This window comes from Haliaeetus leucocephalus, unplaced genomic scaffold (genome assembly GCF_000737465.1).
Source record: "Haliaeetus leucocephalus isolate CR32 unplaced genomic scaffold, Haliaeetus_leucocephalus-4.0 Scaffold656, whole genome shotgun sequence".
NCBI classification, from domain to species: domain Eukaryota; kingdom Metazoa; phylum Chordata; class Aves; order Accipitriformes; family Accipitridae; genus Haliaeetus; species Haliaeetus leucocephalus.
Genome location: NW_010973092.1, coordinates 13,124,796 through 13,136,829, shown reverse-complemented (window position 1 = coordinate 13,136,829; position 12,034 = coordinate 13,124,796). Strand labels below are relative to the sequence as shown.

General features: G+C 36.8%; 1 protein-coding gene across 2 annotated transcripts in view; it reads right to left on the bottom strand.

Annotated features, from left to right (window-relative positions):
* Positions 1 to 704: 704 nt before the first annotated feature.
* TTC1 (tetratricopeptide repeat domain 1) overlaps positions 705 to 12,034 on the bottom strand; it is a 33,267-nt gene continuing 21,937 nt past the window's right edge. For both annotated transcript variants that reach the window (XM_010579104.1, XM_010579105.1), the window contains exons 7-8: positions 9,385 to 9,439; positions 705 to 1,352 (exon numbers count right to left, since the gene is read on the bottom strand). In XM_010579104.1, the coding sequence (XP_010577406.1) occupies positions 1,219 to 1,352; positions 9,385 to 9,439 (189 nt within the window). In that variant the 3' untranslated portion in view covers positions 705 to 1,218. The remainder of the gene's footprint in view (positions 1,353 to 9,384; positions 9,440 to 12,034) is intronic.

Sequence of the window (12,034 nt, the reverse complement as noted above, 5' to 3'; positions counted from 1 at the left end):
ATTACTGTAAAGACTGGAGCTCTGTAATTTCAGTCCTTAAGTACACAGAAAGACTTCCTGAAATAAATTCAAGATGACAACCAATAGTCAATAGACAGCCACCACTAATTATTTAATTAAATCATGTGTTGAAATCTGCATGGAGACAACTGAAAAATCTGCCTCCAATGTAAACATTTCAGCATCAATATAAAAACCAGTAAGCAGTAATTACAAAAGAAAGACAGCCCTTCTCCAAAATCTGAATGAACTATTTCAACAGCACCTATATATATATACAGAGAGAGATATATATAGATACTTCACAGTCTTCAAGGTCTAGTATACTATGAAGATCTTTTGCAATCAACTTTAACATCACTTATTTGTTTCCCATTATGGGTATCTGTAATATGAATGAATCTCAGACAAGCAAATTTAACTAATTTTATGGTAGCATTACAAAGTGTGTATATATATATATAGGCACAAAATTTCCTTTTTGCCTTCAGAAAAATTAATAAAAAGTAAACAAACTGTGGTGGTAAGGGTAAGGGTGGCCTGAGGTTAATTTACTGATATTGCTATAAGCAAGACAAAAAAAAATAAAATCAAATGCTTCAAATTAATGTCTTGCAAGTATGTTATTTGTGGGTGGCTATAAGCACTTTTAACAATACCACCATGGGAAGGACTTAAATAAGGCAAGAACTTCACAAACCAAACCAACAGAAATACCAAGCCTTTATTACAAAGAAAAATTATTCCACAGAAGAGGTTGGCTTGCTTCCATGCATGCTGTCAGTCATATCCACCTGCTGAGTGTGGAGAAGTGCTTCTGCTAGATTCATTAATTCCCAAAGACAGCATTAGGCTTTGTTCTTGGCTACAGGTGTGTGGGCATTTTGATTCAACTGAATTGCTTGCTAGAATTTTGTTGCCAGCATTGAATGGGCCAAAATAATGAATCTGACTGCTGGATAAGCCAAACACCACAAGGGAAGAAAAAAAAAATTTAGAAAATAATAAATCACACACTGGACACAGTTATCACTAAGATAAGTCAAATGACTTGCTTTACATCCACATTGTAAATAATTTCACAAGCAGGGAAATGAATATGCTTGAGTCTTATCTTCACTTGGGGAACGTGAAGAATGTTTGCTGAATCCTTTTATTGGTACGTGCAAGCACACGGTCACGCAGCCTGAAAGCCAGCAGAACTAGATTGAATTCATGTTATCTATTGTTGTTTGGATTTTGAACAAAATTGATGGAGTATGAACCAGTTGATGAATCCTGTTTTATCTGGAAATTTTCTGTTGACAGGCCAAAGGGGCGGAGAACCAAATTCCCAAGATCCTTCAGTTTGCCTACAATGAAAAGGAGAGATAACACGTTAGGTATTAGGCGGAGGGAAAACTCCCATTGAATTATGCCTAACTACACACACAGTCCAGCTCTACTAATTTATCTACTAATTTAAGGTAAATGCTGTGGAAATCTCTGCAGTTTGTTGAATATTTAGGCTCTTCCTAGGAGTTAAAAAAAATCCCAACTGTGATGTAGTTACTGTCAGCTTTGGGGTTGAAAACAGATCACCATGCTGGTTCTGAACAGTTTGTTAGCCCTGATAAAGAGCCAGTGCCTGCAGACAGTCATGGCTATCTGGTTATACTATCCAGAAGCACCTTAGTTCCTCAGTAATAAGCTCTTGAGGCACAGGAGTTTAAGAGCTCACAACAAAGCACGGGTCTCCCCTATACTTATGCTTGGATATAACTCTGATAGCTGCCAACATTCAATTTTCTAACACAAAGGTTTCAGTTCTGGTCATTTTTGATGCAGCTACAGCTCTAAAAACAATCAAAATATAACCACCCAGTCTCCTAGTCTACTGCAAGACACAATGAAAGCCAAAGTTCAAACTGCTTGTTTGTAATTATTAAAAATCCCTTTCTAAATCTGTATATTGATATAAAGAAAAATAAAACAAATTCATCCTTCCAACTGTGTTTGCACCTGCAAACTACGCAGTCCCATCTGAAGCGTACAACTTCACAGCCATTTTGCCTGCAAAAAAACCTCAGCAGTTTAACTCACTTTCAAAACTACAGTTCTCCAGGACTAACTTAACCACTGCTAAGAGCTCTAAACAACTATTATTTAACAAGCATTGTTAAATATACATAGGATATGACAGTTAGTAAAATCTAAAGGCTTCTATCAATATATATCTATCATACATGTTTTCTGACTCTAGAAAATAAATCTTGCTACCACCTATAAAAGGGGAAGGGCAACAAAAGGATACCCTTTTAAAAAAAATCTTACCTATATAGAGATGATAGAATAGATAAAATGCATAAAATTAAACAAGAAGCAGAGGTAACAACTTCAACATTGACTGAACACCTGGCATGACAAGACAAAGGAGGAAGACAGTCAGTTTTCCAAGAAAAACGTGATTTTCCTCCTGGCTTCAATGCAGAATTGTAGACTAATTTCCCAAAGAACAAACAGGAGAAGTTTGGACAAGTTAAAGCCTACTCTAGGTTTGCATCCACAGGTTACACACCACCTTTCAAAAGCCTTCTACCTTTACTAGATTCTTCAAGGCAATGGATTTTGTTTTGCTGAGAGATTTGTGCATGCACAGGGTGGGGAAAAAGTGACAATAGCTGGCACACAGGAAATCCAGCTGAGCAACTTGAAGTAGTCATAATCACGTAACTAAAATGTGCAAATGCCACACCTATTCCTACCTGCATGTGTCTGTTTTCAGCAAGCCACCTTAAAGTCATGAGAAACATCTCTGTTATTCTAGTCACCTTCACCTTTATTTCTACTTCTAAACTAACATATTAGAATCTAACTGCAAAGTCATACGAACACTTATCATTTAGTTTCTTTGCTTTTCTTAAGGTCTTTTGTTTGTTTGAAAACCCTGTTTCTGCCCAGCAGTGCAATCATCACTACTGCTATTAAGTAAGCTTCCTCACTACAATGCACCAGCCAGAATTTAGTTCAGGCTTTGTTCCTAAGCCATACTGAAGCAGTAACTTCACAGCAGTGATAAAGAAGTACAGAAACATAAGGAGCAAAGCCCTATAGAAGTTCTTTACAGAAAACCACAAGTAGCATTTATGTCGCACAAATGGAGTACAAACAGATCAAGAGATTTGCCTTGAATGACACTGCAGGCCTGTGACCGTGCTTGAAACAGAAATCATATCCAAGTCTGAATTTACCCCATGGAAGCATGCCCCTTATCTCTTAGAATCTAGCGACAGTTCAAGACAGGTTAAATACCATCACCATAAACCAAAATACACTATTTCTTCAGTCACATTTTCAAAATTGAATTGGGGCAGGGGGAGCTTTTTTGAACACATTCACAGAATATACAAAAACAAACAATAGGTGGGGAAAAATGTAAGCATTTTATTCTAAGGAACAACTCAGTCCTGCATAAAGAAACTAACAGCATTACTACGGTACTCCTAAATATGGCAAAATAATTAAGATCTTGCATCAAAGTGCTGGTTCACAACTGGGTATCTTTCAGAGGTCTGTGTAATTATTTTAAAGCAAGATTGGTCTTTGAGAGTCAACATAGAAATTCCATGGCCTTACACAAGGAAAAAAAAGACCACCTTACCCAACAAAAACACGTAGTTGGTGAGACAGGATTTTTCTTCAATTTGATTTTTTTTTTTTTTTTTTTTTCTTTGGGGTTTAACAAGTGAGGTGGTTGAATGCTCTGGCTGAAGTCATTCCAGTGAGTGGCTCAGCTAGGATTAGCTTCTTTGTACTGGTGGTGGAGTTTTTTTCCTAAGCTATACCCTGTTTAAGCCAAATTAACTATTAAGTTCATAATTTCATACTGCATCCTAAGAGCATTTTGGTTATAAAACTATAAAGTTGTTCATAGCATCTCTATGACTGGGATGAATAGTTGCTATTGCACTTCAAGACAAACATTTGGTCATTGCTTAGCTTCAGGTTTGGGGTGAAAAGTGTCTTTGTCTACTGGTGGAAGAATCCTGGCATAGTGTGGCATTGCTAGAGTCAGTTGTAAACAGTTCAGAAGTTATCCAGGCACTGCAGCTGGCTCAGGAGCAGGCAGACGAGTTTGCCTGTTTCAGGAAACTGTGAAAGGTCTTTTCTAATTGGAGTTAGTACGATAGCTCTTTTCCGGTCATACAAGAGCCAATAAACACAGAACAACTGCCTTGGTATTCTTGCTTGTAGCTAGGCCAGCTCTTGGGGAGAAGCTAAAGACCATATGATATATTTAATACTTTATTCTTCATCTCACTGTGACTGAATAATTAAAACAATACAGTCATAGGTCACCTTCTTGTTCTATCACTTAAATCCACATACAGCAATGCCTTTTGGTGCAGCCACATTTAATAAATTGGTAATGAAGCAGAAGAAAGCCTTGCCTTTTCCGGGAACTCAAGCCCCAAGCACTGCTCCTGCTGTCTTGGCACACATAAACCCATCATTGTAGGAAAGCACTATTTCCTCCTCCCCCACTTTCCTTTCATCCCTAAATTAAGATCTGTAGTTAAGTCCAACCTTCCCCTCCCCCCAAAGAAAAGCTCTCTTAAAACAGAGACTGTGCTTGAAGGAAGGAAAAAGGCATGTGGAGCTGTGACTCAGCTGCAAAGAGTTCTCAGCAATCAAACACTCACTTGTCCCCAAGCAGGGTCACATTCTCATCTCTGAGACGGTATTTTCATAGAAAAGATCTTGTTCTTTACATTTTAGAGAGCCTATGTCTACATTTCATCTGGAACTCCAGCATATTAAGTTTTTTTCAGCAAAGTGATATTCAGACGTTAACCAGAAAACTAACTGGTAAAAATCAATTTAGGGCTCAGAAGTCTGTGATTCATTACTCACCTAACTGCAATTTAACATCCTGTTGCAAAAGGCAGATGCACGAAAAGATTTCTCATGATTTACATTAAGACATAACAGCCAAAATTAATTGCTATTCAGACTTTCTGGCAATAATTCCTAGTATAGTTGCTAGTGTTAATGTGGTGTCTGGAAGTTGAAAAGCTAGATATTGTTTGTGTTAAGAATTTTTTTTGGATAAAAGACAAATTTCCTGATGAGGTTTCATCTTTGTATAACTTTCTGTATTACCAACAACATCTCTTAAGCAATTAAAAGAGCAAGGGCAAATCCTTTTCCCTTCCCTAAATGGTAAGTGAGGACTGAATTAGAAGTATGTATTAGCTCCGATTTGAACTATTTAAAGTGACCTCCCTATATACAGTGCTGGGGTTTAGCAGCTTAGTTGCAAATACAACATATCCTTCAGTATCAAAAAAAAAAAAAGCAACTAATTCTCTGGGCATTAAGCCTAATAAATATCTTTGCTGATCTCAAGTAGCTGGAAAAATCTCTTATTGGCAGAAAGGCCCAGGTGATATGCTCTGATAGGCCTTCCCATTAATCACATTGATAATCAAGTACATTTCACTGTTTTCTGGAATGCACTCATTTATAACTTAAACTGAAAGTCCCCATAGTTTTTGATTAGACTTGATGAACTCTGTGTGTATAAGATGGGTTACACAGATTGGCATATGTTCCATCTGATTTTTTTATATCCAATATACTTGGCTCCCCTGTAGCTATGCAGAAAACTATTGTTGTCACAGCCTCTAAGCTGCTAAATCTTGCTAAAACTATTCCAAACTTCCCCTCTTTTCACACCCTCTCCCCAAAGGAACTGGTCCTAGTTATCACAATAATTACAGTTTCTCTAAACAAGACTAGCTTGTTGCACAATAGCTGGAAATCTTTGGCTTTAAAGTCAGAAGAGAAATAAAAAAGAACACAGAAGATGGTCAGTATATGCTCACATCCTGGGCAATTACTAAGTCAGAGGACGCTCACATTATGAAAGCATAAAGGGAAAGAGCGACATGGATTTAAAAGCTACTTTAAAGTGTGCTATAAGTTAAGCTTTCTTTAATGTGAAATTCAGAGGTTAGCTTGTACTGAGCAAACGTCAGTGGCAAGCAGCAGCACTAACCTGCAAAGGCTGAATGGAAAATAGGAAAATAATTTAAACACAAATGCCAGCTTTGGAAAAGTTAGACCCGTGCAGAACACATAGCAGAAATAGAGTTGGTTTGGCAACAAAACATGCTTTTTCTAGTGACATCAACTTCAATCACATGCACTACCACTTGCACACAAGAATTCATAGTTAGGTAGTCTGGAAGAAAAATCCAGCCAAGAATGTGTACTCTGATTTATTTACACACAATCACTTAAGAAGTGGTTTCAGCTTCTGACAAACTATGTGGTAATGAGCTGTAGCACTGGAAAACAGGAAACACACTTGGGAAAGGAGGAAGATGCACTCCATTTATTTTGGTTTGTTTGTACAAAGCTCCAGTTTTCATGACAGTGTTAGTTAGTTGGGTATACCAGGACTTAGTTTTAGTTGAAAGAATAAAAACCTAGAAAAAACATTACTGGCTGATTCATTGACTAAAATAAAAATTCAATTCAATATCCAAACTTCAAAGGAGCCAAAGCATTAACTGTGACATTCTTTCTAAAGATTTTGTTGGTGATGAACTTAAACTTAGTGTCAGTGCTCCTCGACTAGGCCTAGCCTGGAACTATTAGGACGCATCTGACTTGCTCTACTGGAACCAAAGAATCTGGGGTACAACTCAGACACCTGAGCAGACTCCCCTGTGAGAAGGCAAGAATGAATCCTTGCACACCTGGCACTACTTAACCAGTAGTCAGGTAAACTTTTAACAGATTACCATAAGCAATTGTCTATTCTGACACAGTACTCAGTAAATAGCACTAACAAAGTTCTTGAAATAGAAAAGTTGAAACAGCTTAAAACAAATACATCGTACAACAAAAACAACCCAAAGAAATCTTTTAACCACCACACTATATCAAGTTTGTTTTCTTTCACTCCTTCCACAACTCTCATTTAATTCCCCTTTTTCAATTTTAAGGGTTTTTACTTGACCTCAGACAGAACAGCAGCACTCTGTAAACCTTGGGAGGTATTTAATTCCCAGGCCTCCATCATTGGATCCTAATGCTAATGCTATCTCTCTTACCAATAAGATACAGAGAATTTTATAACACTTAAAAAAATTAGTCTGGTTACTGCTCATATTCCTAACTTAATTTCAAATGTTCTATTAAGAGAATGTATTATAGAAAAAAATCCTCCATTTGTGTTACACTAGCGATCACAAGCAGTGCTAAGAATAAAATACCACCTGCCCAATTGACACCATATAATTTTAACAATATATGTGACAATTTATATGAATCTTCTTGCATGCAAAGGTTGTGGATGAACATAGGGTTATATGCTGTACTACCCCACTCTTAGTCTGGTTTCCCTGGCTGTTTACACCAGTAAACATCAGTGTATCTCCTTGCATGTATGTAACATCATTGAGAAGGGATTCCTTTCTTGAGAATCCCAATATAAACAGCCTGAACTGGTTCCCAAAAGACGAGTTTAGTTCTGAAATCCTAACTGCCACTGGATGAACGCTTTTTAAAAAGATCACATCTAGTCTGAAATCTAGGCAAAAATTAGCAGTATAGAACTAGGTTTGTAATGACAGTTTATAAAGCTGGATTTATTGTTTCAGTATAGTCCCTTGTGATTAGTGAGGCCCTTTAGACATTGGTAACAATGGTACAAAGGGAGAGTTCAAAAAAGATTAGAAATTGTTATCATATTATTTTTTGTTGAAACCCATCCCATGTCCTACAAATGGGCATGATCCTTCTGGAGATTTTTTGTATTTGTCATTTGTTTATAGCACTATGACACTTAACCTTCTTTATTTATGGCTTGTTCTAAGCACAATGGTGGAAACAGAATCTGATGATGTAAAGCTCTAGAAAGCCTCACTGCAACTTGACTAGGTCAAAACAGGTACAAAGCAAGAGCAAATCAGACTCCCTGCACAGCAAGAAAAAAAAATAAAGAAAAATACCAGCTTCAGCATAAGCCCTTGAAACAGTCTCTTCTTCCAAAATATTTTAAGAATTAGTGTTACAGTATGCAAGACAGACTTTAGTTTAACCTGATTCTCTGCAGAATAGCAAAACAGTCTTCCCCTTTCCCATCCCAAACCCTCAAAGCCTACTCATCTTAAAATAGCATTTCAGCTACTACTTGTCACACCTAGAATGAGTAAACAGGTAACTATTGAAGCTATTTCTGAAACAGGTTAGGTACAATTAGTTTATCTTATACTGTCATTTGTCCTTGCTCTTTTGTGTGGATTTTCTAAACAGTACAAATGAAAAGATTATATAAAAATAAAAACTCATTTTAAAAAGAACCAGAATATCAGTTTGGCTTATGTAGTGTCTGAACCTATAAGAATTAACAAACTCTGTTAACTACAAGACAGCAGACAATGTTGACGGTAGTCTTTTTTTGGGCAGGAGGTCCCCCCCCAAACTGTTTGTTTAACCATAACCCTGTGAGTGGTGCAAGGAAGTGCTTTATACTTAATATTACACATGAAAATCAATCTTGCTTGCACAATCTTATTTAAGTAGCTATCCTTCTGAAATACATCAATCTAGTTAAGATATTATCCAAGCAATACCACACAACATGATGATGGGGGCACATACATTCAAATGAGTTATATTAATCAAATTCTCTTTTCTACAAACAAGTAAAGTCAATAGTATCCTTTGGTATAGAATTGTAAAAAGTCAAGAGACGAGTTATGCAGTTAGGAAATCTAATTCCACTCCTAGCAAGGCCAGATGCCAGTTTGTAACACTAGGTAGGTCTAATTCAGCCTCCAAACAAACAGAACTGAAATACTATATAAATCAAGGTAAACATAAAGACTTGGAGGTCTATAGGTTGGAAGTGCTACAAACAACCAAATTTATTTCTTCAGACACAAGATCAAACATGCTCAGTTATTACAGCTGGTTGACTTCTTTTATGTAAAGGTTTAGTGAAAACCCTGTTTTATCCCTTTCATGGGAATGCTTGCTTTGAAGGTTTACTTGCAGAGAGAAAGGGCAGAGCAGTTGGTCTGTTTCAAACCATTTCCCCCTGCTTTTACATGCATCAGTATAAATTGTTTTAGAAGGTCTTGAGTATTCTTTCTTTAAATTTAACTAATAGCCTTTTATGTGTGGGAGAATTATTTGGCTAGAACTTACTGCAGGTGAAACCAAGCAATAGAGAACTATGAAGAAATTGGGAGTTTTGTTTAACACAGAATAAGTATTTCCTTTAAGATTTACCTTCTTAAAATTATACAAGAGATTCTACTCATGCATTTTTGTTTTTCTAGTAGACTATGAAGATTATTATGCAAGTTATATGTACATGTTACTTACCTAACATTTCTTTCTTTAATTTTTCATTCCGCTCTTCAATTTGTCTAGGTAATCGCTGTGGAGAGAGATAAAAATTGGAATCAGACCTATGCTTTCAATAATATTGTAGGTTAAACTAATGGAATTTTCACACACATACCCAGGATACACTGTTTATGGCTTAAAAGGAATCCTTATGTCAAACTACACTTTCATCTTATTTTGAAAACCTGTAATTCATCCTATGACATCAGTTCACATAAACCGTAAGTTGTAACTTGTAAGTGCAGGTTCCATATAGGCATACAGTTTTACTGCTGAAAAAGAGATCTGATTTGTTTGCTTGGAATTTTAACTGAAAAGCTTATGGAATTTAAGAGACTTACAATTAAAGTATATTTTAGCCCTATTTCCTCTGCTGCATGCAATAAATTTGGTAAGAGAGGCTAGAGGAACTAAGCAAGCACAGCATTTGACTTCTGAATGTAAACACAGGTGTAGCAAGCAAAACATCCATAAAGTCAGTTCTCAGTGGCATCACACTTCAGGGAAATTTGCAGTGTGAAAACACGAAGATCATCTAAATATAAATATTTTATCAGAAGATCACTGAATTAACTGTCTATGAACCTCAGGGCATCACTTAATGAGCAGCATCTTATTACGCAATATATTGCATAGTTCTGAGGAGGAGAGGGTGTTATAAATGCGGGCCTTGATTTGGCAGGTCATCATGGGGAGGGAACTCCAGCAGTTCATCCTGAGCAACATACTAGTCCAAGTAACAGTTCATTAATGTGCTTTTCCCCTTCTCAGAGCTGGCACTAGTGTTAAAATCTGTTGCGCCATCACAAACTTATCACGTTTCTAATGAGCATTACATAACTGCAGGGTCCATGCATTCCTAACGATTTGAGATTCCCATTTATGCCTGGAACAGCTGTGACTCACCTTCCATCCTTACACAGCACTGGTGTTTTGCTATATGATTGTAATAATCATTTTTAATTAGAACTTTATATTCACTACAACTAAATTTACCATTGTATCATTTAAATTGTGCATTTTCTATACATCAGTTAAATACAACATTGAAACAAAATATATTACAAATTACTGTCACTTTTCACACATCTTTTTTCATATTTTTCAGAAGTACTATTTCAAGCCTTTATACTATGCTTATTACTGTATGATTCTGGCAGTTCAGCATGCAATTATATGCATAACTATGCTGTCTCTTCTTGTGGAGGTCATAGCAAATAAGACAGATCTGCTGTAATGGTGCTATCAGTAAATTAATTACAGTTGCAGACTATGGTAACAGGTGTGGAATTCACTCCTGATACACATGCCTTGTGATAATTGGCTTCTCAACATAGTTAAAGAATTCATTTCCTAATCTTGTTCCTTCCTGTCATTTATAGCTCCAGTCATCATGGATAGGTTTGTCATCCTGATATCATTCCCACAGTGAGATAAGATGTTCATCTCAAGAAAAGCTCATTGACAAGGCTGCCTGGCTATTCCTCTCCTCTTCAATGCAGGATACACTGGTGAACACTGGCAAATACAGTTCATTTTCTATACTGATGGGGAAGAAAGGTGGTATACCCCAGAAAAAAACCAAGTACTAAGGAATAGAATGCAGATATACATGGATGGCTAAGCTTGAAACTAGCCCAGGCCCAGCATCACCACCAGTGAGCCAGATCTAATTAGCCCAGTCAGACCTCATCTGACTCCTGCTGACCCAGAGGGGCTTATTAAGTTGGGTGCAGATCCGGACCTAAGCTGCCTGCATGAAAACATGTGTGGATATCCCCAGGCTCTAAATTCAGTTTGCATTGTGGTTGTGAGATTTGCTGAATCTTGGACAAGTTTGGCATACATAGCGTGTCTCTCTCACATTTGGACATTAGGCTTTAGCAGGAAATGACACAAATCCTTGATCTGAAATACATACTCCATGTTTTGTCTGTCTGAATACTACTATTGTAAAGACTCAGCATTTCTCACTCCAGAAATGTATTTGCAAGGTTAGTTATCTGTAGAAAGGTGTCTGTAAGGACAGCTAATTATCTGGTGTCTATGATACTTACCTCAAAGTACAGCTTCTTTTGGTAAATAAGTTTATCTGGCCTGCCAATCCCTCAAAAACTGTGCTGAAGCTAAAATTCACACAACACTGTTACACACCTGCTAAAACCAAACCTAAAGATTGATACCATATAATTAAACACTTTCTGGGAAAGCATCAATAGGGGTTATTTAACCACAAAACCTTTTAATTTCAAACTGTTTAATCTGGCATTGAATATGTCAAAAGTAACTAAAGTGTGTGACACTAGGATTTAAATCAGAACACTAGCACTGTACTCCTAAAATATAAACAGTACTGAAATTTTAGTGCAGCTACCAAATCAGGAATCAAAGCAAAGAACTACTGTGTATTTAGTATTTTTAAACTGTCATTTAACAAGATCATGACATGCCCTAAAGCTGTATCTGAAATATTTTCTATGTACAGGAAGGAGAAAGATTTGCTCTAACAGCATCTGAAGCTAATATGCAGATTCTCTTGATGCATCATTTTCATTATCAGTGAGGGGGAAAAAAGCTGCGATATTTCTGCAGAGCACAATGCATTTTACAATAAAGCAAAGCTTCT